This window comes from Scyliorhinus torazame, chromosome 14, assembly GCF_047496885.1.
Source record: "Scyliorhinus torazame isolate Kashiwa2021f chromosome 14, sScyTor2.1, whole genome shotgun sequence".
Taxonomy (NCBI): domain Eukaryota; kingdom Metazoa; phylum Chordata; class Chondrichthyes; order Carcharhiniformes; family Scyliorhinidae; genus Scyliorhinus; species Scyliorhinus torazame.
In genome coordinates, this window is record NC_092720.1 from 91,760,257 (window position 1) to 91,788,195 (window position 27,939).

Sequence of the window (27,939 nt, forward strand, 5' to 3'; positions counted from 1 at the left end):
TGTTCCACCAGTGTAAGTAGGCGTGAGCTGAGGCACCTGTGCCATTCCTGAAGGAGCACGGCTGCCAGTGTGGTATCCATGGCTGCGATTTCAAAGGCAATGGGAAGATTCGGGTTGGGCACTTGCAGGGCAGAGGCTTGTGGTAATTATCATTTTAGTTCAGTATGTGTCTGTCTCTTGGCCCAGCTCCATGGGGTGCTTTTCTGCAGGAGCTCGGAGAGAGGGGTGGCTTTGCTGGCGAAACTGTCAATGTGGTTTCGGCAGTACCCCACCAGGCCCAGAAAGGAGTGTAGAAAGCTCACGTCCTTTGGTAAAGGGAGGTGTGTTACTAACTCGATCCGCTTCCTCTTTTTTCCATTTGTCACTACTGTACCCAAGCAGGAGACTTGTGTCTCATGATTTGGACCTTTTGGGGGTTTATTTTCGATCCTAATGTAGTGAGAAGGTTCAGCAGCTCCTTTATAATTTTATGTGTTTCCCTCTGGCCTCCATTTGTAGGAGGAGACTGCCCACATATTGTACGAGACATTCTGGCCTGGAGAAATGTTCCAAGCCTTTGGCTAGTCGCTGGTAGACGATGGAGGAGGAGTTGCGGAAACCTTGGGGTTGACATGTCCCTTGGAATGTGAACACAATTTGCCCTGAGTGATGCTCCAGGGGGATCGACCAGAAGCACTGTAAAGTATTTGCCGTGTGGGGCCCATTACGGCATGCCATCGGGGCTGGTCACCACCGTGGGGGTTGTGACCGGGGTGGTCTGGCTCAGTGCGCGGTAGTCAATGGTGAGCCTCCAAGAACCGTTTTTTTTACTGGCCATACGGGGGAATTATTAGTGGAGGCAATGGGGTGCAGGACTCCCTGCTGCAGTAAACTATTAATTACCTTGGCCACTTCCCCTTCGGCTTGCTTAGGGAAGCTGTACTGTCTGTGGGGTTTTGGATCAGGGCCCTCTATGATTACCTCCCCCGTCATTCGGGCCCAATCATGTTTGTGGTGGGAAAATGCCCCAGTGTATTTGGCTCCCTGGTTATCGGTCATCTTGCTGGGGTTTACCCACAACTCTCCGATAGTGGGGATTCTATCTATATACTTACCTGTGGACAATGCGACTGGAGATTTTCGGTTGGTCGGCATCAACCATATACAGGAATTGGTCTGGTCGAAGGACAAGTTACATTTCCTCATGAGGTCGGATCCCAAGGTGTGCTCTGCTTCGGGGTGGAGTTTCTCTAAGATAGTGGGGTGGTGACATACAAGGTGTCCTAATCTAAATTCTAATGGGTCTGTTTCTGCTCCCTCCTGTAAGTGAACTGTGGAGTAGCTCAACATGATTGCTTTACGGGTGCGCCATGTGCAGTTGAGGTCGCAGGATGTGTTCAGAGTAGTGCGGGATCCCCCTGTGACCCATCGGAATTTGATGGGCAGCCTCCTACCTCGCCTTGTTCTAGGGGTCTCCCTACACTACCCCATGTGGTGTTACACACCCAAGTTGGTGAGGCCGGGCACCATCACGCGTCTGGTCCGTATTCTAATTGGGGGTACAGTCCGAAGGGAGTGTCAGGGTTCTCCATTGGTGTTAATAGTGGCTTGTCGTGCTGGTCCGTCAAAGGACATGAGTCAGGATCCATCGTGGGGGAACCATGGAGTTGGTCATGGGGGGTAGTTGGGTGGGACCCTAGAGTCCCATGCAAAATGGTTGGGCCTGGCCGCAAGACTGTTTGTGGGGGTGGGTGTCTTGGGTAGTTTCTGTGATGCTCCTGATTTGGGGATTGAGACTATAGCCCGCACAGGCTTGTGGCTCGTCAGTGATTGGCAGGTGTATATGGGGGCGGGTGGTCGGGATTTGGTGGTCCCCTGTTTCTACCTCCCCTTGTTTCACCACCGGGCCAGGAGATGGGTATGGGCGGATTGGGTACATCTTCCCTCATTTGGTGGGTTTACGGGTGTTTTGTTGTTCAACGTCCTGTTCCCAAGCGCATGTCATTTTGCAGATAGCCCAGGCTTCATTATGTATATTATCCTGGGAGACGCACTTTCGTATACTTTGCGACCACGGTCTGTGGCATGGGCTATCAGGGTGCGGATCCACGTGGAGCAGTGGTGTGGGTCTAATTGGACTCTAGTCAATTGTCTGAATACCCCAGGGCGGCATAATGGTTAGCACTATTGCTTCACAGAGCCAGGGTCCCAGGTTCGATTCCCAGCTTGGGCCACTGTCTGTGCGGAGTCTGCACATTCTCCGTGTCTGCGGGGGTTCCCTCCGGGTGTTCCTGTTTCCTCCCACAAGTCCCGAAAGACGTGCTGTTAGGTGAATTGGACATTTTGAATTCTCTGTGTGTACCCGAACAGGCGCAGAAATGTGGCGACTAGGGGATTTTCACAGTAACTTCATTGCAGTGTTAATGAAAGCCTACTTGTGACAACAATAACAATTATTCTGTCTAATCATTCTGTAAACTGGTTCCAGAGCTGGACAGCAAATGCCGCCGGGATGTTCACCTTGTTTCTGTTGGCAGCTATTTAAATCGTTCACCAGGTTGACCTTATTGTACCCTACAGGGGTCAGAACGGCTGCTTTCATGTCTGGTAGGGTTTCCCTGCTGCATTTTGGGAAGTGGGAAGGGCGGAACGAATCGCGGAACCTAAACGCCTTCAGGACGCGCGACAACGCAGAATCGCCGAACAGAAACTCATAGCCAAGTTCCGCACACATGAGTGCGGCCTCAACCGGGACCTGGGATTCATGTCGCATTACATTCATCCCCCACCATCTGGCCTGCAAAATCCTACCAACTGTCCTGGCTTGACACAATTCACACCTCTTTAACCTGGGGTTACCCCATCTCTGGATCTGTAAAGATTTAATCACCTGTTAATGGTCGCATTCCAAGCATTGTCTGGCAGCTTTGAATTTGTCTATATATATGTTTCTGGAACATACCTCTTCATTCACCTGAGGAAGGAGCAGCGCTCCGAAAGCTAGTGACATCGAAACAAACCTGTTGGACTTTAACCTGGTGTTGTAAGACTTCGTACTATAGTAAAATAAGTTTGACCTCCTTTGCCTCATCCAGGCCATTTAGAACCCGGTACTGAGAGACGTTGTCAAAAAGAGCTTTTGGGACTCCGGAGATATGAACACCCCGATTGATTTTGCGATGTCGGTGAGATGGGTCATGGTGTAGGGTGTTACGTACGTTACATTGGGGGGTCTGTCCGTCCTGCCTGCGGGTGGTGACTAGATTCACAGCGATGGTGGTCGGTTCAGGGAATAGTCCAGGGGTTGCAGTGGGCTTTGCCGCTTGGAACGGAGGTGAAGCTGGCTGTCACATAGGTACAGGCAGCCTCTTCTAATTCCTCCCATTCTAGCCCTGGGTCGCTGTCCCTGGAATGTGTGGTGAAAGTGCATATTACTCCTCTTTTTAAAATAAATTTAGAGTTCTCAATTGTTTATTTTTCCAATTAAGGGGCAATTTAGCGTGGCCGAGCCACCTGGCCTGCACGTCTTTGGGTTGTGGGGATGAAACCCACGCAGACACGGGGAGAATGCGCAAACTCCAGGATTTGAACTCAGGTCCTCAGCACCATAGTCTCAGTGCTAACCACTGCGCCACGTGCCGCCCTATGTTACCCCTCTTTTAATGGTTAGTTGAAACTGCAGTCCGTCTCGCGCAGGCATTTGGAATGGTCCGTTGCCAGGGCAGTATTCTCTTTCCCTGCTCGGTGTAACACTTTTACTGCAGCCTGCAGGTTGCTGCATTTTAATTTTAGTTCTTCCAATTGTGTTAAGAGCATTGCCTTTCTCGCCGATGGCATATTGTAGCTTTTGATTAGCCTTATCGTACTGAGCCTGAAACTGGCTCATATAACAGAACATACAGTGCAGGAGGCGATTCGGCCCATCGAGTCTGCACAGACCCACTTAAGCCCTTACTTTCACCCTATCCCCATAACTCAATAACCGCTCCAAACCCTTTTTTGGACACGAAGGGAAATTTAGCATGGCCAATCCACACAACCTGCACGTTTTTGGACTGTGGGAGGAAACTGGAGCACCCGGAGGAAACCCACGCAGACACGGGGAGAACGTGAAGACTCCGCACAGACAGTGACCCAGCAGGGAATTGAACCTGGGACCCTGGCACTGTGAAGCCACAGTGTTATCCACTTGTGCTACATATCTACGAGGGTGAGCTGGTATCTCTTCCCGCTCTGTGCTATGTTGGCTTCTAATTAGTGAATGCAGGTGGTGGCACCCACCATGTCTTGTGAGAACTGTGCTGAGTATCTTTCCCTTGTTTCATTTGATTAACCTGTTCCTCTTTTTCTTCCTTTAATTTGGACATCTGGGTTTCTTTGTCTTGTTTTGTCTGGTTAAACTGTTCCTCTTTCTCTGCCCTCAATTTGGATATCAGGGCTTCCCTGAACCGTTTTATCCTGACCATCTCCCTCTCACTTCCAAAGAGTTGTTCCGGACAACTTGCGATGGCAATCGCTTTACTTAGTTTGGGGGCCCTCTTACCCACCTCTGTATGGGCGTGGCGCCAACAATTTTCTCCGTCGAATCCCTGGTCCAATGTCGGGGTGTCACTCCACTGTACTCACTTGAGCCATTTACTGTTCAAATATCTAGGGGCGACTTCCTCCAACGCGGTACAAATGGCCATTACTACTTTGAAATTTAGGGTTCCCCCTGGCGTTTTGGAAACTCATTGGGGTAGTGGTCCGGTTTGCATTAAATTCTCTCCCACAGAGTATTCCCAATTCTCTTGGCTATCCTCATACAAAATACAGTTTGTAAGCTTCGCATTCAAGACATCTTGGGCGGGATTCTCTGAAAATGGGGCTATGTCTCCACGCTGGCAGGAAAACCGGCGGCATCAACGGCCCCCAAAGTGAGGAATTCTCACCTTTCTAGGGGGCTAGGTGGACGCCAGAGTCGTCCCCGCTGTTCCAGCCGGCGCCGAAGGGCTGGCGTGAGTTCGCGCATGCGCGGCCCGGCCGGCGTATTTCCGCGCATACGCAGGGGTTCTCTTCTCCTCGCCGGCCCCCCGGCAATATGGCGGAACCCTACAGGGGCCTGGCACGAAGGAAAGAAGGTCTTCATGGAGCCAGCCCGCCCGCAGGATCGGTAGGCCCCGATCGTGGGCCCGGTCACCGTTGGGGCCCACCCGGGTCGGATCCCCCCGTGCCACCCCCGCACATTTACCTGCCAGGTCCCACCGTGCGTGAGGTGAGTAATTCATGCTGAATTACAGGGACTGGGGAAAACTGGACGGCCACTCGGCCCATTGGGGCCCAAAAAATCGCCGGAGCGGAGGGGGCGCTGTCAACGGCCCCCGACCGGCGTGAATCCCGCCAGCCCCCGAAAAATGGGGCCGGAGAATAGGGCAGCCGGCATCGGGGCAGGATTCGCGCCTCCCCCAGGGATTCTCTGACCTGGCGCACAGTCGGAGAATCCCAGCCCTAGTTTATGGCCCAATTTTACAGGTCAAAAACTGTATTAGTCCTTCACTTACTTAAGACTAATCATCACATAGGGCATTTGCCCTCTTAATTCAGGCTCAGGTGGAGTGTTGGAGAATATGTGGTTGATGGGCCCGACTTCAGAGCAACGTGGTCACTTCTTATCGAAGGACCGTCTGGTGTGCCAAATGTTGTATCTGTAAAACCTCAGATACTTTCGACCAGTTCACTTACTCGAAGGTTTACCTAGGTGACTTTTAATATTGAGAACAAACCACAAACACAAATTCAAGTTCAACAATATTTATTTAACACACAATTAACCCGTAAATTACCCACAAAATATTTCTAGAGGTACCCAAGATCAGTGTATACTACCCGCAAAGATGGCTTGGTAGGGCTATGGATTCGATCACTGCGTTCCTCTGGTCTGTCATCACGAAGGTGGTTCCCGTTGGCAGTATCTTCCTCCTTTCTTCTCTGGTCCGCTCCCCTGTCAAATCTTCGCTGCTGATGGGTGCAGGGTGTCTATTTTATACCCCTTGGTTTCATGCCCTTTTCCCAGTTCCTGTGGCCTTTTGCCAATGGGGTATTGAGAGAGGATTTCAGTGTCCAATGATCCGATTGATGCCTGATAGACAGGTCACCTGGGCTCGCCCTGGTGTCCATCTCCAGTGACATTATTCGCATGTACATCTTTACCAAATAAGGTGACGACGGGAACTCTAGGCGCCCGAGAGTCTGGCCTGGCCTGGGCTTGCAACTATAGATCGGTGCATATCAATCGGATCGATCATCTCTAGATGGCCGAATGACAGGGCAGGTCCAGACATGTCTTGGCAACCTGTCTGACCTTAAGTGTATTCAAACTTGGCCTGGTCGAATTCCAATGGACTGTGTGCTGGAGTGACTGTGGCTTGTTTTAAAGTGCCCAATTCTTTAATTTAAAATGGCCAACTTTACTCAGGCCTAAAAGCTAGGCCCTGGTAGGTCACCACAATATCTAACATAATGTGAAGCCAGATTAATATAAGTATATCATAGGAAACAAATTTTATTTTTTATTTTACATATTTGTACATAACATTTCCAGATAACATTTCTGAATCCAATTGACTGAAATTATATTAACACACTTTAAAATGGTTGAGTCAGGTAATCAACATTTACAAAATGTTGAAAACTTATTCAAGTGACCTAATCACCAATAGCTACAACTTCACTACAAGGCAGGCATGTATTCTTTGACTTTAATAGCACCTTTAAATAAAGTTTATTTGTTTAAAACTACAATCTGTGAAGAATAAAAAGAGGTCCATGGTAAAATACTGTTTAACTAAAATCCAAAGCATCAGAAGTTAGCTTCGCCTAACTACTTTATATATCTTCCAATCCTGCACATTTCTCAGTTTTACTAGAATTGCATATCAGTTACCAACATTTTACTGAAATGCCCGATACAACTCAGTGACAAATGTAATCATATTAAAATAAATTATAAAAGAAGCATAGGCCAATCACTGGACATAAAGCTTCAAACAGTACCAATGACTAACACTGATTTTCTTCAAGTGCACCATCTTGAGCGTCAGCATTTTACAACGACAGAAGCAAAGTAAAATCTAGCTTTTTTAAAATTCCTCTCCAGTTCTCGGGGCTTGCTGGAGGCATCTCAGTTTCACTTGGCCGTTGTTTTCTCTGCCATGTGCTTCTGCTGACTCTCAGCATGTCTGGAGAAAGAAGAGAAGTCAAAAATCTCCCCAAGCATATTTTGGGAATCTTGACCATTTTGAAACTTTACAAGAAATGTTTTAACCGAGTTCAAAGGTTTTACATTTGTATCTAGGCCGAGGGAGTTCAGTATTTAATAATGGCAGGCACACCGGTCTGTTGCACGCATGCTGCACGAAAGCTGGCGTGGGTTCACCATCGGTGGGACCGCAAGATCCCTCCGGCGGGAACAGCCAGAAAACTCTGGCCATTGTATTCAATTCAGAAAATCGGGAGTTAGTTTCTCGTGGGCTCCATCCACAGGAACCAATAACTGGTTTAACAGAGTATTGTACTTGCCAATCCTTGCACAAGGAGCAGGTTAGAAGTCAAACGACCAACAAATTAGCCAGCTACGTATAAAACAATGCGGACGCAGACATTTTGATAACAGTCGGGAAGATCTGATGAAGTGGAGTTTAAACTTTAAACATGAACTGCTCTGCACTGAAATCTTAAAATGTTCCATTCATAAAGTGGATGTTCCTTTTATAAACCTGAATTTGTAATGCATTTGCATTTGGTCAAGATAAAGAGCAGCACAGCATAAATCTATGATTAACAAGATGGACAAAACGCACAAATATGATGTTGCAAGGAGGAGAGAACATGATAAGAAACAGGAAAATTGTTGGCACGCTCTTGATCTAGCAGACAAATACACACCAACATTCCCGGGTGGAAGTCTAGTTGGGCATCAAAGTGATGTAAAATTGTGCACAAAATTATTTAAAGGATTAATGCTCTACTTAGGTCTAATCAAATGCCAATAAAAAAGATTTCAAAAAAATAGTTAGGTCTAATTGAGGGGGCAAAGAAATACAGCTAGTCAGCCGTACCTCGGCGTGTATAGAGGAGCAGAGAGAAGACTGGCAGCTCATTTACGTCCGTATTTAAAAAGACAAAACCCGTGAGTTGGATCTAGCGATGATCAAAGAACAAAGCCGGGGTCACGTGCAGCTTTGGCTAGTTGGAACCTCGTCAGATAATGCAAGTACATGCGGCTGGTTGGTGTGAGAGATCAGAGGTCCCCAGTACGAAGGTAGCTAATCATTCAGGCAGGTGTTTACACAGTCCATGGATTTCTGCGGCCAGGGTAAGTTACAAGCCTAGTTTGTTGAACAGGTTTTGTGAGAGTTGTAAAACATTATCTTATACATTTCCCGGAAATCCATCTGCAAATTTTGGAAGAGTTCCACATTTAAAGAAAAAACTTTTATATCTAAACCTCCCACATCCTTTTTGTTTTTGTTTCAGTATACACAAATTAGCTTTGTAAAGAAGTCCCCTGCTGACCTTTCATGACAGAATAATAACAATTCCAGTTAGCCAAAGTATCACAGATTTTTAAGAGGGTGAAATGTTTCAGGGAAAATACATATGAATGCAATGAGTGCGCAAAAAGTCAAAAACTGCTAAATGGACCACTGGGGAAGTACAGAACTGTCCACTTAAAACTCCTTCAGGTCATTCTGGTCAATCCCACACAAACCTGGTAAGGTCTTCTATGTCCACCAGCATGGCATCCTGTTCCATGTGCAGCTCATCCCTAATGAGTAGAAGCTGGACCAACTCTTCATTTAAGCCTGATTAACAAATATAAAAATGTCAATTCATATCAGTGCCATAATTGATATATTTTTTTTCAAAACCTCTCCTCAATTTCACATTGAAAAATAAATGGCAATTAAATTAATGCCAAAACTGAAAATCTAAAAACATTTTGCCAAATATTATGAGCATTCAGTATCAACAAATACCAATATGCATTATTTTTAGACCGAAAAATTGTAAAATTACTACCACTTTGAGGGGGTGGTTAATATTTTACTGAAAAAGACAATCATTTTGTTGAAAAGGTAAATTATCATTTTTTTATATTTGCACAGAAATAAAAATAATAATTAAATAAATGACAGCAAATACTAATATGTTCACAATTGCAACCAATGTAAATTTACTAGTTATGTTACATTATTTTGAAAAAGCTACTGGGTGCGATTCAACCACTTGTTGTACCTCGCGCTGATCTGGGCATGCCGGTTAAATAACGGAAAAGGCCAAAAATTGTCGGTTAGACCTTCAAGCCATCTTTAAATATTGTGGATACCCATAACAAGATAGCTACAGCTGCTGCCTGTCTGTCCTACCAAACACTAGCAGGACAGAGCCCTGCTCTTGGTTCTATGCTGAAGGTCACTTTAATCCCTTTGACGGTGCGCGAAAGGCTGTTGCTAATGAGGAATTGGCCTTGTTAGTTGTGAGAGCACTGCACAGCTCTCCAGAGGCTGCAGGTCATGTTTGCTGCCTGCTCCTGTTAATGTCTGAAGGTCATATGTTGTTTGCTGCTGTCTCTTCTCGGTCTGGAGTAAGGAAAGGGAGGCTGTAAGATGACCTGTTGTCAGCGCTCTTTTGCTCTGACACCATAATCTGCGTTGAGGTGATATTCCGGTGTATTGTTATGTTCACTCCTGAGTGACTTTCCACTGACGGGGGAGAATCATAGAATTTACAGTGAAGAGGGCCATTCGGCCCATTGAGTCTGTATCGGCCCTTGGAAAGAGCGCCCTGCTTAAGCCTACGTCTCCACCCTATCCCCATTACGCAGTAACCCCACCTACCCTTTTGTTGGACACTCAGGGTAATTTAATCTGGCCAATCCACCTAATCTGCACATCTTTGGACTGTGGGAGGAAACTGGAGCACCCGGAGGAAACCCACGCAGACACAGAGAGAACGTGCAGACTCCGCACAGACAGTGGTCCCAAGCCGGAATCGAACCTGGGACCCTGGAGCTGTGAAACAACTGTGCTAACCACTGTGCTGCCCCATAAATGTACAGGCAGATCATTCCATATATGAAAAGAAAAACAAGAATTTGGAACAATGTGTTCAGGACAGGAACATTATTAAATAAACTCAGATTTTAAAGCATCAATCATTCTTGGAATAAAAATATCACAAATTATTTTCTAGATCTTCTGGTAAAAGAACCAAAATATTTCAGCATCAAATAAAATTTGAAACCAAGATTATAGAAAATGTAGAAGCTGCTGAAAAAATGTGTCTGTTTTTGTTGCTATTTTAGGTTTCTATTGTTCCTAAAAGAATAAAACTGAAAGCAATGACATGCACAATAAAGGACTTCCTACTCTTCCCAATAACAACCTCAGCTACAATTTCAAGGATCACTCCCAATGGCAACAGTTTGACAATTTCCCCATTATCTACATCAACCCTCCTCAAGTCCAATTGAGTGACATTTGGGAACGTTTTGTGCTGCAGATCTCTGCCGATTAAGAATCGGATGCTGATCATCCAAACCTCTGCAGCCACCAGTCAAAGGAGACTTTAATCCTCTCAATCTGGGATATATATAAACCTGGGCCCAGAGTTGAAAGGAAAATAGCAACAGCAGTAGGCTATTTAGCCCCTTCAGCCCACTCCAGCAGTCAATGAGATAATGGCTGATTTGCAAGCTAAATCCATATCATAGGATAAAAAAAAATTAAGACGAAAAGAGGTTCATAGTGTCTAAGTTGGCTGACAAGTAGATATCCAACCTCATCCCACTTTTCCACTCTGTAGTTTTGTGGGCTGTAGCGCTTCAGGTGCAAATATTTTCTTTTAAGTCATGAGGGTTTCTGCGTCCACCATCATTTCAGGAAATGAGTACCAGATCTCTACCATCCTCTAGGTGAAAAACATTCACCTTGAATCCCCCACAAAATTCCTGCCTCTTACCCTAAATCTATCCCCATGGTTATGGACCCCTTAACCAAAAGGAACAGCACCTTCTTATTCACTCCATCTAGATCCCTGAAGTAATTGTATGTACTTACAATTACGTCTCCCTTCAGTCTCCTGTGTTCCAAAGAAAATAGCCCTGGCCTATTCAATTTTTCCTCATAGCCAAATGTCTCCAGTTCAATGTCATGCCCAGTAGAGGCACATCTTACCCATAACTTAAACAGAGGCTAATCCATTTGGAATCTTCCAGAAATAACTTTCTTTTTAATTAGATGGACATTAACAGGTGGCCAAAGGTCAGATGACTTAAGTCTCCGGAAGTTCCTAATTGAATAGCCCCTTGAATGGATGTAACAAGACAAAACCCATCTGTGGGATTTACACCCATCATTGTTTGTGGACTCACCTGAAACTCAAATTATATGGAGGCTCCAGACTTGCTGGTTCTGAGTTTGATACTCAACCTGTAGCCATGCAAAATGGCTGACTCCCGATTAGAATGGCCAAACCCCGATTTAAAATGGCGAACGGAAGAGGCTGATGGGAACATCAGCCAACAGGACTCAAACAGACAGCTGCAGGTAAAACAGTGTATTCGCCTCTGGAGAAGCCAGATCAAACCGATACCTGCTGCCATCAACATAACAACACCCCAGCCATCTGCATATTAAGTAGCAATCCCCAGGAACAATCGATACAAAATAGACACACAAAGCCGACCCAGACCTTTCGGCGCCAGCAGGAGCTGACACAAAGAGAGGTAAATGACCACCCCTCGATCAAGGAATCGCTCCAGTATTGGAGAATATCGAACCAAGTGATTGGGACCAAGTCCAATCATTTGGAACCAGGTACAAGGTCCGCCCCGAGAGGCGGGAAGCCCCTGTGGACTATAAGAATAGGGGCCAAGTTCAACTCGACCCTTCTTCTCCTCTCCGCACCCTTCGAGACCCTTCTGCAAGAGAACGGAAGTTTTACTCCAACGATCGCTACCAGATAGGCACTCCTGACTATCGACCTGTACCAGCTTTTGAATCCCGCAGGCTCAGAACCCATTCGAAAGGCCATTCGTTTCCCTGACCTGGTGGGCCATTTCCAAAGTTAAGTATTGTCTGTTAGTTATAGGAAGTAGCTTAGAGGTAGAATTAATGTATAAGTATTAATTGCTGTATATAATAAATGAGCGTTGATTTAACTCTTACTAATTGGTGTGTTGGATTATTAATCATTACTCGGACTTGAACCACGTGGCGGTATCAGAAAGATACCTGGCGACTCAAGAGCAAAGGTGACAGAATAAGAGCAATTAAACTAAGACTAAAACGAGCAACAAACCAAAGACAGCTGCAGAAGCCAATTTACCGTAAGTGGGTGTAAACAGACCACTCCATCCATTCTCCATTGCATAGCCATGGCTTCTAGCTTTAAATCATTCTTGGTGGACAATGGAGGTATTAGATCAGGCGGCCACCTGATTAAAACGTTCTCCAGTGATGCCAAATTTATTGCCCCAAGAACCAGGGAAAACCTGGTCAAACTGCGGAGAATGCAGAAATAAAAACCCCAGCAGGTGCAGAAAGTCAGTCAGAAAGTATGCCTTTTAGAACTCGAAGATGACTACTTCTTAAGAATCACCTAGCCATTTCTTTTCAAAGCCTGCCTGCAATTAACTTGACCTCATACAAAAACCACAAGCAACCAACTTTGTAACATGTACCTTTGAGGGAATCCTGCAACTATGATTCAGCTATTGAAGCCACCTGGTTTACCCTTTCAGAGGGAAAGAGTCTTCTTTAATGGGCCCCAATAACTGCTTCTTCCTAAATTGCGAATTACAAATTGTTTCTTTGCTTGCAATTTGTAAAAGTGCATTATCTTCTTGAACTGCATATTTGCTGAGTGAGTGTATTTGTGTGAGAACGATGTAGTGTTTAGATATTTGGGGTGATGTGTGAATAAACAATTCCCTTTATTTTAATTCAGGTAATCTTGCTGTTGATTATTGATCACAGACTGAGGGACTGAAAACACACCCCTTTCACAAACATTCACTCCCTCTACCACTGACGCACAATGGTAGCAGTATGTGCCATCTACAAGATGCACTACAGGAACTCACCAACGCTCCTTAGGCAGCACCTTCCAAACCCATGACTGCTACCATCTATAAGGACAATGGCAAAGGACACTTGGTAACACCACGACCTGGAAGTTCCCTCAAAACCACTCACCATCCTGTCGCTGGGTCAAAATTCTGGAACCCCCTCCCTAGCAGCACTGTGAGTGTTCCTGCACTGCATGGACTGCAGTCGTTCAAGAAAGCAGCTCACCACCACCTTTTTGAGGGATTGGCAATTGATGTTGGTCTAGCCAGTGATGCCCACCGGAAGATCCTCCCGGCATGAACAGCTGGAAGATCTTGCCCATGATCTAAATCCAAAAACGGAAGGTTGAATGCTTTGGTGCAATGGACTGGGGAATGTCATAATTCAGTTTTGACTTTCCCACAGAATCCTATTAAGTTTGACCTTTAACATTTTGATTATGTGAAAATTTAAAAAGTAACTAATATCCACAATACAGCAACAATACAAGAACAAATATATACCAAGAGATAAGCAAAGTTAATAGAATAAGGATGACTAATCATTGTTTCTGCACAGAGAGTAAGACTTGGGATAACATTACACTAGGGGGCAGTCTGACTTAATGAGCTGCAGGCTATAAGACAGCCAAGAGTTCTAATCTAGAGTGTATGGAGAAGCTCTTTGAAAGAGAAGCTGTTGCATGGACATTATTTGATGTGGGCCAAAGTCAAGACTGAAAACATGTGCATATTGTAATGATATGTATAGTGCCAGTGTAGTAAAGGGTTAACATCTGAAACTGTGTGTAAATCAAACACTAGGTGGTGTTACTAATGCTGAATATAAGACAGCATCTCTAGGAATTCTGGGAGAACATGGAGCAGAGTGAGAATTGAATGTAGAGATATAGCACGAGGTCAAGTTATGGTGTAGCTTAATAGTTAGATAGAATATTGATTGCTGTACTACAGATTCAGCATCATTAATTTAATATCTGTAGCTCAGTAGAGTGCGCGGACTTCATTTAGTTTAGTAGTGTAAAATAAATTTGTTTTGATTCAAACTTCTTATTTTTATATTCTTTGTCAACACTACATATCTGCCTATCTTGTAGGAAAAAGCAAGGAATATAACACATATGGAGGGATTCATGTTGCAGGCAAAGACTATCAGATACAAAAAGTGACTCTCTGTGTTGCATGAGCTGTAGAAAGTCTCTGCCAGTTACAATCTTACCTATTATTGTTGCTACTCAGTTTACAAGTTTACACAGCAATCTGTGCTTTGGTAAGATTATGCTGATTGAAGTTGAATTGATTCCCTGTTATAAACTAGAAACTGTTGCTCAACCACCATGTGTGAAATCCAGTGACATGATGTGGTATGCCAAAAACCAATCGCACCACTTATGTGAATTTGATTCAATTCAAGTTACTTCACTGCTTGTATATAGATAACAACCTTTTTTTTTTGCTCTGAAGTAACATTGAAGAAAATAATCTATATCGGTCTCGTGCATTCTAATTTGGAAGTGTAAATCCAAAACAATTCTAAGATTGACAGCGTTCATGTAAACTGTAATTTACTCCACTTTAACTAAATGATCGTTAATATATTTTCGTATTCAATCTCCATCAGCAGTATCAATTAAACTTGGAAGCATCCATCAATCTAGTTTTTTCTCCCTCCTCATCAAGATCTTTGTGTTCCAGGTTAATCTAGTGCAACCACCTTGCATACAAAAAGGATATTATGTACACATAAATCCAGTCAGAGGATTTTAACTCTACTTGTCTAGTGAGGGCCGGTCAACTTATTTTATTCATGGGATGCAGATGTCATTGGTCCATCCCTAACTACCCTTGAGAACAGTCAAGAGTCAACCACATTTGTGTGTGTCACATGTGTCTCAGACCAGGGGCGCGATTCTCCGACCCCCCACCAGTGCTGATGGTTGACGCCGTCCAGCGTGGAGGTGGGTGACAGCCTGGGGGGGTTGGCCGCAGGAGAGGTGATGGCGTGGCTGCATTTTGTGTGTGTGGGGGAGAGGTGTGTGTGGGTGTGTGTGCGGCGGGGGAGGGGGTAGAGTGGGGTGGGCTTCAGGGGAGTGCCGGGAGGGGGGGGGGGGGGGGGGGTGAGTGCCGGGGGGGGGGGGTGAGTGCCGGGGACGGGAGGATGACTGCCGGGGAGGGGGACGGGGTGGTGCGTGCCGGGGGGGTGCGTGCCGGGGAGGGGGACGGGAGGATGACTGCCGGGGAGGGGGACGGGAGGATGACTGCCGGGGAGGGGGACGGGAGGATGACTGCCGGGGAGGGGGACGTGCGTGCTGGGGAGGGGGACGGGGAGCTGCGTGCCGGGGAGGGGGACGGGGAGGTGCGTGCTGGGGAGGGGGACGGGGGGTGCGTGCCGGGGAGGGGGACGGGGAGGTGCGTGCCGGGGAGGGGGACGGGGAGGTGAGTGCCGGGGAGGGGGACGGGAGGATGACTGCCGGGGAGGGAGACGGGAGAATGACTGCCGGGGAGGGGGACGGGAGGATGACTGCCATGGAGGGGGACGGGGAGGTGCGTGCCAGGGAGGGGGACGGGGAGGTGCGTGCCGGGGAGGGGGACGGGAGGATGACTGCCGGGGAGGGGGACGGGGAGATGCATGCCGGGGAGGGGGACGGGGAGATGCGTGCCGGTGAGGGGGACGGGGAGGTGCGTGCCCGTGAGGGGGACGGGAGGATGACTGCCGGGGAGGAGGACCGGGAAGGTGCGTGCCGTGGAGGGGGACGGGGAGGTGCGTGCCGTGGAGGGGGACGGGGAGGTGCGTGCCGGCGAGGGTGACGGGAGGATGACTGCCGGGGAGGGGGACGGGAGATGCGTGCCGGGGAGGGGGGTGGGGATGTGCGTGCCATGGAGGGGGACGGGGAGGTGCGTGCCGTGGAGGGGGACGGGAGCATGACTGCTGGGGAGGGGGACGGGGAGGTGCGTGCCGGCGAGGGTGACGGGAGGATGACTGCCGGGGAGGGGGACGGGAGATGCGTGCCGGGGAGGGGGGTGGGGATGTGCGTGCCATGGAGGGGGACGGGGAGGTGCGTGCCGTGGAGGGGGACGGGAGCATGACTGCTGGGGAGGGGGACGGGGAGGTGCGTGCCGGCGAGGGTGACGGGAGGATGACTGCCGGGGAGGGGGACGGGAGATGCGTGCCGGGGAGGGGGGTGGGGATGTGCGTGCCATGGAGGGGGACGGGGAGGTGCGTGCCGTGGAGGGGGACGGGAGCATGACTGCTGGGGAGGGGGACGGGGAGGTGCGTGCCGGGGAGGGGGACGGGAGGATGACTGCCGGGGAGGGGGACGCGGAGATGCGTGCCGGGGAGGTGGGCGGGGATGTGCGTGCCGTGGAGGGGGACAGGGAGGTGCGTGCCGCGGGAGGGGGACGGGAGGATGACTGCCGGGGAGGGGGTCGAGAGGGTGACTGCCGTGAGGGGGACGGGGAGGTGCGTGCCGAAGAGGGGGACGGGGAGGTGCGTGCCGCGGAAGAGGGACGGGAGGATGACTGCCGGGGAGGGGGACGGGGAGGTGCGTGCCGGGGAGATGCGTGCCGGGGAGGGGGACGGGAGGATGACTGCCGGGGAGGTGGACCGGGAAGGTGCGTGCCGGGGAGGGGGACGGGGAGGTGCGTGCCAGGGAGGGGGACGGGGGGGGAAGAGGGACGGGGAGGGGGACGGGGTTTCGTGCCGGGGAGGGGGACGGAGAGATGCGTGCCTGGGAGGGAGACGGGAGGATGACTGCCGTGGAGGGGGACGGGGAGGTGCGTGCCGGGGAGGGGGACGGAGAGATGCGTGCCTGGGAGGGAGACGGGAGGATGACTGCCGGGGAGGAGGACGGGAAGGTTCGTGCCGGGGAGGGAGACGGGAGGATGACTGCCGTGGAGGGGGACGGGGAGATGCGTGCCGGGGAGGGAGACGGGAGGATGACTGCCGGGGAGGGGGATGGGGAGATGCGTGCCGGGGAGGGGGACGGGGAGGTGCGTGCTGGGGAGGGGGACAGGGAGATGTGTACCGGGGAGGGGGACGGGGAGGTGCGTGCCGCGGGAGGGGGACGGGAGGATGACTGCCGGGGAGGGGGACGGGGAGATGCGTGCCGGTGAGGGGGACGGGGAGGTGCGTGCCCGTGAGGGGGACGGGAGGATGACTGCCGGGGAGGAGGACCGGGAAGGTGCGTGCCGGGGAGGGGGACGGGGAGGTGCATGCCGGGGAGGGGGACGGGGAGGGGGGGCGGGGGTTCGTGCCGGGGAGGGGGACGGAGAGATGTGTGCCGGGGAGGGGGACGGGGAGGTGCATGCCGGGGAGTGGGACGGGGACGGTTCGTGCCGGGGAGGGGGACGGGGAGGTGAGTGCCGGGGAGGGGGACTGGGAGGTGCATGCCGGGGAGGGGGACGGGGGTTCGTGCCGGGGAGGGGGTCAGGGAGATGCGTGCCGGGGAGGGAGACAGGAGGATGACTGCCGTGGAGTGGGACAGGAGATGCGTGCCGGGGAGGGGGACGGGAGGATGACTGCCGGGGAGGAGGACGGGAAGGTTCGTGCCGGGGAGGGGGACGGGGAGGTGTGTGCCGGGGAGGGAGACGGGAGGATGACTGCCGTGGAGGGGGACGGGAAGGTGCGTGCCGGGGAGGGGGACGGGGAGGTGTGTGCCGGGGAAGGTGCGTGCCGGGGAGATGCGTGCCGGGGAGGGGGACGGGAGCATGACTGCCGGGGAGGGGGTTGGGGAGATGTGTGCCGGGGAGGGGGACGAGGATGTGCGTGCCGGGGAGGGGGACAGGGATGTGCGTGCCGGGGAGGGGGACGGGGATGAGCGTGCCGGGGAGGGGGACGGTAGGATGACTGCTGGGGAGGGAGACGGGAGGATGACTGCCGGGGAGGGAGACGGGGAGGTGCGTGCCGGGGAGAGGGACGGGAAGGTGACTGCCGGGTTGGGGGACGATGAGATGCGTGCCAGGGAGGGGGACGGAGAGGTGCGTGCCGGGGAGGGGGGGGTGCGAGGGCAAGCGAGTTTGTGCGCCTTGGCAAGTGCCATCCTCCAACAGTCGCGCCCATGCGGTCCATGCCACCTGGCTGGGGGGAGGAGGGGGTACGGGCAATGATGACATGCCGTCGTTCCCCCCCCCCCCCCCGCAGGCCGTCATGTTTTCCGATCAGCCAGCGATGTTGGCCGCCGTGGCGGCAGCCGCCATTGTCCATGTTGCCCTGGATGAGGAGGAGGAGGAGCATGCCAGAGAAGAGGTGCAGGCTGCCACAGAGGAGCAGGCGGCAGCCGCCCAGGCTGGAGGGACACCCGCCCGACAGGACGAGGAGGACGTCGCGGCGCTACGGCAACGGAGGCACCCGAGGAGTCCCTGTGTGTACCGGCCCCGGCTGTCGTACCAGGACCTCACGGACTGGGAATGCAGGAGGAGACTCCGGATGAGCCGGGAAACCGTGGCACACATCTGCCACCTGCTGGCACACGTGGCATGGCGTGGCACTGGCAGGGGACACCCTCTCCCCGTGTCCGTCAAGGTTACGGTGGCCCTGAACTTTTATGCCAATGAAAAATAATTCTTCGTCTTTCCTCCATCATTTGGTGATAATCTCAAATCTATCAACCACCAATTTTTTAACCAATGGAAAACCACTACTTAACCTTTCATTATTTGATTGCCTCTATTAGATCCTTCCTTCACATCCTTTGCTCTTGTGAAAAAAAGCTCTCGGTTTTACAAGCCATTTTTCCTCACAAGACTCTTGATTTCCCAGCAGCATTGCAGTGAAGCTAACAGTCTATCCAGGGCTTAATAACCCTTCTATGATGTGTGTCGATAACTAAATAGTCCACCATAACTAATGATATTCACAAATTCAATATTCCCTTCTTTGATACCGAAAGCCTCTCTACATGAAACTTAAAATTCCAAATTCCTTTTTAAGCCTTTTTCTATTGGAACTCTTGTTATTAATGATCTGTACCTGTAGATCTCTATCCCTCTATGTTATGTATCAGAGTAATACCATCGGCTGGTGTAATGTCAGGTGCTGTACATTGACGTCATTGGACCGTTTTGGGGCTTTTGTGGCATTCACCGGTGTACCCTGTTTGAATAGCATCTTGTAAATCAACCCTTTGCACTATGTCATATGAACTTGATATGTGTCACCTCTGTACTCTTTGCAGCTACAACAAAGAATACCACACTCTACGTTTAGGAATCTTGATACTTTGGATTGCTTCGTCCCCAGAATTTACATTTCTTTGCAATGAACTGACCACACTTCTAACCTGGCTAAGTGCTTGTGCTTTTTTCCAATTTATCACAACCATCATCAGCAAACTGCAATATCATTCCTTTTCTGCCCATGACCAAATGATTTAAATAAATAGAAACAAAAGACACTAACGTAGATAGTCACAGAATTATCATATACCTGACAACCCAAAAGAAAAGGAATTTATGCCCATGCCTTTTACGTCACTCAGCTATTCCTCTGTCATAAGTTCACATTGCCTTAATATCAATCTTAATAACAGTTTCTTACGCAACATCTGACCAAGTGCCTTCTGACAAATCAAATATCCACCTACCATTTTCCCTTTCTACAATATGGTTTTCTCAAAAAAATTCGACTAGTCAGCCTCAACCTGCCCATTACAAGTTAATGACTATTTGTTATTAAGCCAACCATTAATTGATTTTATCTTATATTATGCACTCATGTTTATCATCAATTGAGAAAGGTTTAACATGCCTCTAATTTCCTGGTTTATCCCGTTTCATTTTCTTGATCTAGGATGTAATATTTCTCAATCTCCCAGTTCTTTGAGATATTTTGGATTTACTGTGGTTATTCTCTCCACTATCTTCTCCTTAGTCTCTGTCAGTATTCTGGATGAATCCAATTTGTACGCAACAAGATACCAGAAACAACAAATGAAACGTTAAAAATGTAGTCTGCTTTAATGGTATTAGTCGGGGATGAGGTATATCTAGGACACCACGAGAAATTCCTACTTTTTAAAGAAAAAGTGGCAAAGAAGTTTTTTATGTCCACTTGAACAGGTGGATGGGACGTTAGCTCAACACTGCCTTCCAAAAAAACCCGGACTTGAAACAATCCTTCAGTTCTGTACTAAAGCATCATCTTAATTATATACTCAAGTCTTGGAATGGAAATTGAGCTCATAACCTTGTGACTTTGGGGTAAATTTGGTACACTGGGTCAAGTGGGAAGTTAGGATGCTATTTTTACTTGATGGAATCCACTTGCCTGGATGAGTGCACTCCAACAACACTCAAGAAACTTGATAGCATCTAGGACAAAGCAGCCTGGTTGATTGACATGCCACCCACCACTTTAAACATTTACTCTCTCCACCACTGGTGCACAGGGACAGAAGTGTGTACCACATACAAGACACACTGCAGCAATTTGCCAAGCCTTCTGAAACAGCACCTTCCAAATTGGTGACTTCTACCGCCTCAAAGGACAAGGATAGCTGACGCTTGGGAACATCACTATCTGAAGATTCTCGCCCAAGCCACATGCCACCCTGATCTGGAATTATACTGCTGTTCCTTCACTATCCTGGAACTCTCTTCCTAAAATCATAGTGAGTGTACCTGTCCAGATGGTTTGCAGCAGTTCAAGAAGGCCACCACCACCATCTCAAGGCCAATTACGGATGGGAATGTCGGCCTTGGCAGCAATGCTCACATCCCACGAAAGAACAAAAAACGTGACTTACTTGATTTAAAGAGGCGACAAAGAAAGCACTAACTATGAACGATGGATATTAATAGAGACGTTTGCACTACATCTGGGAACTGGGTTATAAACGGCACAGGTATATAGGTAGAAAGCCCATTAAAAAAATAAATATTTTTATTCTCCTCCTTTTTCACATTTTCTCCCAAATTTCACCCACCAATAATAAATACAGTTGCTTTGGTGAAGCACCTTTTTTGCAACTGTAGGAATGTTAACCACGGAGGGATGACAATGACGTTTGACCCGTTTCTCCATCTCACTGAGGGAACAGAGGATAATTGTGGAGCTGACCTAAAGTGCCCGCAGAATCTATGAATTCCACATAAACCAGGAATCCAACCTGTGACTTTAGGAGCCACATGGTGTGGGACTACATGCCTGTCGACACTCGTACTTTTATTCTAATATCATCAAACGAGCTAATAACACTTCTAAAATTGAAATTATGCTTCACTACATAGCAACAGCTACTGTACCTTTAAATGTAAAAGATCATAGGAATATAGGGCGAATTCTCCGACCCCCCCGCCGGGTCGGAGAATCGACGGCGGGCCGCGCAAAGCTGGCCAGATACCGGGACGTGAATCTCCGCAGAGCTGAGACTCGGTGCCACTGGGGCCGGTGTGGCGCCGGTCGGGGTATGCGTCGACTCTCCGGCCCGAACGGCCATCACCAAAAAGCCGAGTCCCATGGCGCCATTCTAACATCCTCTGAGCCGGTGGAACCTCGGTGTTGAAGAGATTCGACCCCAGAGGGGCCTCCGTAGTGGCCTGGCCTGCGATCGGGGCCCACCAATTGGTGGGCCGGCTTCTCTGTCGGGGGGGCCTCCTTTTCTCCACGTTAGCTCCTGTAGCCCTGTACCATTTGGCGTCGGGGCCGGCACGGGGAAGAAGGCCACTGCGCATGCGCTAGTTGGCGCCGGCCCAACTGCGTATGAGCGGACCCCACGGTGCCGGGATAAGGCCAGGATTGGCAACTGGAGCGGTGTGGGCGTCGACGCCGGAGTAAAACACTCCCGACTTTACGCCGGCGTCGGTACTTAGCCACCCGATGGGAGAGTCCCGCCCGTTATCCTTAATTCATTTAATCCAGAATCATTTTTTTTTTTTAAACAAACAATTTTATCGAGGTATTTTAGGCATATAGAAAAAGTGACATTGTACAGTACAAAAAAAAGTCAAGACACAAATTAAACATAGTGCAAGACACAAATTAAACATAGTGCAAACCACGGCTCTATTCACGCAAGGACCTGCCTCAATATCCCCCTACTCTAATCTACTCTACCCTTGCCATCCCCACCCCCCTGCTGACACTTACCCCTCTGCGAAGAAGTCAATAAATGGCTGCCACCTTCGGGCGAACCCTAGTAGCAAACCTCTCAAGGCGAACTTGACTATCTCTAGGCCAAGAAAGCTCGCCATGTGCGATAGCCATACCTCAGCCATCGGGGGCTTTGAGTCCATCCATGCTAACAGTATTCGTCGCTGGGCTACCAGGGAAGCAAAGGCCAGAACATCGGCCTCCCTCTCTTCCTGGACTCCCCGGTCCTCCGAAACCCCAAAGATTGCCACCTCAGGACTCATTACCACCCCAGTTTTCAATACCCGGGACATGACATCTGCGAATCCCTGCCAATATCCCCTGAGTTTAGGGCACGACCAGAACATGTGTACGTGGTTAGCTGGCCCTCCGGTGCATCTAGCACACTTGTCCTCCAGCCCGAAGAATTTGCTCATACGGGCCCGGTGCATGGCCTTAAACTGGATCAGGCTGAGCTTGGCACATGTTGCGGTCGTGTTTACTCTGCTCAGGACTTCTGCCCAGATACCTTCCCCCCCCCCCCCCCCAACCAGTTCCTTTTCCCACTTAAGTTTCAGGTCCTCGGTCTGCGTATCCTCAGCTCCCATTAGTTCCTTATAGACGTCTGAGACTCTACACTCTCCCACCTCTCCCCTAGAAACTACCCTGTCCTGCCTCCCCTTCGGCGGGAGACGTGGTAAGGATGGCACCAGTCTGCGTACAAAATCCCGCACCTGTAAGTATCTAAATTTGTTCCCCCTCACCAGCCCAAACTTCTCCTCCAACGCCCTCATGCTCGGAAAGCTCCCTTCCAAGAACAGATCCCCCATCCTCACAATCCCCGCCCTCCTCCACAGTCGATACCCCCATCCATGTTCCCTGGGGCAAATCGATGGTTGCCGCAGATTGGGGTCCACACCGATGCTCTTACCTCCCCTACATGCCTCCTCAACTCCCAGATCCGAAGAGCTGCCATCACTATCGGGCTGGTGGAGTACCGTGACGGCGGAAGCGGCAGCGGCGCCGTGACCAGGGCTGCTAAGCTAGTGCCCCTGCACGAAGCGGCCTCCATCCGCTCCCAAACCGACCCCGCACCCACCATCCATTTCCTTATCATCGCTCTGTTGGCCGCCCAGTAATAGTTGCTGAAGTTCGGCAACGCCAGCCCACCTTCTCCTCTGTTCCTTTCAAGCATCACCCTCTTCACCTGCGGGGACTTCCCCGCCCATACAAATCCCAGAATAATTTTATTCAGCCTCTTAAAGAAGGACCACGGGATAAAGATGGGGAGACACTGAAAAACAAAGAAGAACCGCGGGAGAATCGTCATCTTAACAGTCTGCACCCTCCCCGCCAATGACAGCGGGAGCGCATCCCACCTCCGGACCTCCTCCCTCACTCGTTTCACCAGTCGGAACAGGTTGAGCTTATGCAACTTGCCCCAGTCCTGTGCCACCTGAATCCCCAAATATCGGAAACTCTCCCCCACTAGCCTGAACGGCAACTCCTTCAGCCTCCTCTCCAGCCCCCTCGCCTGAATTACAAGCAACTCGCTCTTAGCCATGTTCAGTTTGTATCCGGAGAACCGGCCAAATTCCCTCAGGGTAGCCATGATACTGTCCATCCCCACCATTGGGTCCGATACATATAACAGCAGATCGTCTGCGTATAACAAGACTCTATGTGCCACTCCCCCCCGGACCAGCCCTTTCCAGCCCCTAGAAGCTCTCAGTGCAATTGCCAGTGGCTCTATGGCCAGCGCAAACAGCAGTGGGGAGAGAGGGCAGCCCTGTCTTGTCCCACGGTGCAGTCTAAAGTAGTCCGATGTCGTCCTGTTCGTCCTTACACTTGCCTCTGGGGCCTGATATAACAGCCTAACCCAGTCAATGAACCCCGCTCCGAACCCGAACCGCCCTAGTACCTCCCACAGATAATCCCACTCAACCCTGTCAAAAGCCTTTTCAGCAACCATGGCTACCACTATCCCCATCTCCCTACTCTCCGGGGGCATCATAATCACGTTAAGCAGCCTTCTTAGGTTGGCCACCAGTTGCCTCCTCTTCACAAACCCGGTTTGGTCCTTGAAGGAATCTTAGTCGAAAGAATCTTAACCTGCCGAACTATGACAAGTTGAACGATCTAATAATATTTTTGGACTACGCCAAGTTGTTAGATTCCTACTATTATCCGACTGTGTAAAGTTGAAGAAATTTATAGTATTCCTACTATTCGGTTACCAGTAGCACTTTGCGATTACTGGGACTCAGCAGAAATTTGCAGTTAAAACTTCTCAGGTGCCAATAAGAATTGTTATATTTTTCTTCTGTTGATTACAATTAGAAAGTCATTTAAAAGGCAATTCATAGACAATTTGAAGCTTTCAGAGAATCAAGACATTATCTTCTTGCTTAGGCAGACAGCTCGAAAGTAATTTTTAAAAGGTCAAAGTCTGGAAATGAAACATGAAAAAGAGAGAGAGAGAACACTACTATAGAAACACACTAAAACACTACATCACTACAAAGACATACTGACAGACTGACTGACAGACTAACAGACCAACAGACAGACTCAGAGAATTAAAGACAGACTAAAATGGTGGGGGGAAACTTTTCAAATCTGTCTTAAATCATCTAATCACACCCCAATATAATCCTAATTGGTTTGGGTTAGACTCAAACACATTTGATTTGATGGCAAGCCGTCCAACTTCAATGTGCAACATTAGCTTTTAATTGTTTCATGTCATGGAATGTGATATTCTGCTAGTCTTTACCAGCAATAAATTGGTTTTAAGCTAGCTTGGCTAATGTAACAATGGAGACTTCATATCGAGAAAGCTGGAATCAAATATATATTTGATTCAATGCTCTACAAACTGCACTGGACTCCTGCCGCCTCGTTGCCATGGAATTCAGCCCTTGTCCTTGACAGTAGGACAAGCATAGTGTCAAATTGTTTTGCAACTTGCTGTTTTAATCTATGATGGAATTATGCTGTTTCATATTGTTTTGTGTCTCTGCATGTCCAGAGATGACCTGAGGTTATGAGTGCTGAAATCCTCATTTTAAAATGGGTATTTAAAACTGGGGCTTAATATTTATGCTTAAACAGCTATCTTTTACCTGTACTAGTTGTATTCGAAATACCTGGCTTCGACAGTCCTCCCCAATTACATCCGGTACACAGTCCTCAATTCTAGTCACCAAAATTTTGGCCAGTAACTTGGCATCTACGTTGATCAAAGAGATCGGCTTGTATGACCCACAAGCCTCCGGATCCTTATCCCGTTTCAGAATAAGCGAGATGGTGGCCCGCGACATCGTCGGGGGTAAACTCCCTCTGTCTCTTGCCTCGTTAAAGACCCTGACCAGCATCGGCCCCACTATCCCGGCAAATCTTTTGTAAAACTCCACCGGATGCCCGTCTGGCCCCGGGACTTTACCCGACTGCATGATCTTCAGGCCCCCCAATACTTCTTCGATCCTGACCAGGGCCCCCAGTCTGTCCACCAACCCCCTCCCCACTCTTGGGAAGGTCAGTACATCCAGGAATCGTCTCACTCCCCCTGGTTCCCCGGCGGGTTCCGAAGTGTACAGCTTCCTATAAAAGTCCCTAAAGACCTTGTTCAGCCCTGCTGGATTACCCACTAGATTACCCTCCCCATCCACTACCCTCCCTATTTCCCTAGCCGCTTCCCTCTTCCTTAGTTGTTGCGCAAGCATTCTACTGGCCTTCTCCATTTGCTCATAAATCGCGCCTTTTACCTTTTTAAGCTGCTCTACAGCCTTGCCTGTAGTCAGCACCCCAAATTCGGCCTGCGGCCTCTGTCGTTTCCTGAGTAACTCTGGCCTCGGGGATTCCACGTAACTCCTGTCCGACAGTAGAATTTCCTTAATTAGTCGGTCCGTCTCTGTCCTGTCTGTCCTGTCCCTGTACACCCGGATTGAAATCAGCTCCCCTCTCACCACTGCCTTCAGTGCCTCCCAGAGCACCACTGCCGAGACTTCTCCAATATCATTCACCTGCAGGTAATTCTGCATGCATTTCCTCAGCCTCTCGCACACTGCCTCGTCCGCGAGTAATCCAACTTCCAGCCTCCATGGTGGGCGCTGAAAGCTGTCCTTACAAAACTGCAGGTCCACCCAGTGTGGAGCATGGTCCGATATGGCAATTGCCGAATATTTTGCCCCCACCATTCTGGCCAGCAGGTCCCTACTCACAACAAAGTAGTCGATTCGGGAATACACCTCATGGAAGTGGGAGTAGTACGAGAACTCGCTCGCCGTCAGCCGGTTAAATCTCCACGGATCTGCTCCCCCCGTTTGCTCCATGAACCCTCTCAGTTCCTTTGCCATCGTTGGCAACCTGCCCGTTCTTGAGCCTGACCGGTCCAGGCTCGGGTCCAGGACTGTATTAAAGTCCCCGCCCATGATCAGCTTACGTGAGTCCAAGTCGGGGATCTTCCCCAGCATCCTCCTAATAAAATCCACATAGTCCCAATTAGGGGCATACATACTAACCAGGACTACTCTCACCCCTTCGCGCTTACCCCTCACCATAACGAACCTGCCACCCCCATCCACGACTGTACCCTCCGCCTCAAATTGTACCCTTTTACTAATCAGGATCGTAGCCCCCCTCGTCTTAGAATCAAGCCCCGAATGAAAGACCTGACTGACCCAGACCTTCCTTAACATAACCTGGTCTGCCACTTTCAGGTGCGTCTCCTGCAGCATGACTATGTCCGCCTTCAGAACCCGTAGATGCGCAAACACACGCGCCCTCTTCACTGGCCCGTTTAACCCTCTAACGTTCCAGGTGATCAGCCTGGTTGGAGGACACTCGCCCCCCCCCCCCCCCCCACCCCCACCCTTTGCCGATCAGCCATCCCCTTTTCTTGGCCAGCCCCCCAGCCATGTGTCGCGCTACATCTGGCCCACCTTCTGACCGGCTCCACCTATGACCTCCTCACTGTTGCCATGCCCAGTTTCCATCCCCGTCAGTAGAACTCCCCCCCCCCCCCCCCAGCAACACCTTCCTATCACCTAACCCCTGCTCTAATCTACATGCACCCCCCCACCTCGGCTACTGTTGACTAGTCCCACTCAGCTAGCCTGGGGCTCCCAGCCTCGGCGCCACCGCGTCTCCCACCCATTGTTCCCAGTCGCCCCTCCCCCAACCCATCCATACCACTTCCCCAGATCAGCCCTACTTAAGCAAACACTCCATACAAGTCATAAACAACCCCCACAACAGCACAATTCATGTTAAACAAGAAAAAAAGAGATAAGAAATAACAGGCACTCTCAGTCCTTCCCATAGACACAGAAAAAGACTGCACAAAGTTCCCCTGAAGCATCCATCCAAACGCAACCCTTTTACCTGTTTTCTTTATTATTTTCCCCCCCAGCCAAACTCCAACTAATCAAAGAGCCCAAAAAAGAAACATGCAGGTAAACCACGTGAAAAACCCCACATCTCTACCACCTTCCAACACCCTAAAAAGGTCGAAAAAAAGAACGACAAAAACGGACCCGAACATGCAGCAATTTTCAAAACGGGAGAGACACCACAAACTTAAAAGTTCTGACATGAGGCCAAACGTCCTCAGCTCAGGGCCAGCTCTTGCTCCTTAACGAAGTCCATCGGCTCTTCGGGTTCCTCGAAATAGTGGTGCTGACCCTCATACGTAACCCACAGTCGCGCCGGAAAAAGCAGCCCGAATTTCACCTTGTTTTTATACAGGATCTCCTTCACCTGCCTGTAGCCTCCCCTCTTC

General features: G+C 49.6%; 1 protein-coding gene across 7 annotated transcripts in view; it reads right to left on the reverse strand.

Moving 5' to 3' along the window:
* Positions 1–5,753: 5,753 nt before the first annotated feature.
* Positions 5,754–27,939, reverse strand: part of schip1 (schwannomin interacting protein 1) — a 1,157,911-nt gene continuing 1,135,725 nt past the window's right edge. For all 7 annotated transcript variants that reach the window (XM_072474483.1, XM_072474485.1, XM_072474484.1 and 4 more), the window contains 2 exons: positions 8,729–8,822; positions 5,754–7,196 (listed from right to left, as the gene is read on the reverse strand). In XM_072474483.1, coding sequence (XP_072330584.1) covers positions 7,145–7,196; positions 8,729–8,822 — 146 coding nt within the window. In that variant the 3' untranslated portion in view covers positions 5,754–7,144. The remainder of the gene's footprint in view (positions 7,197–8,728; positions 8,823–27,939) is intronic.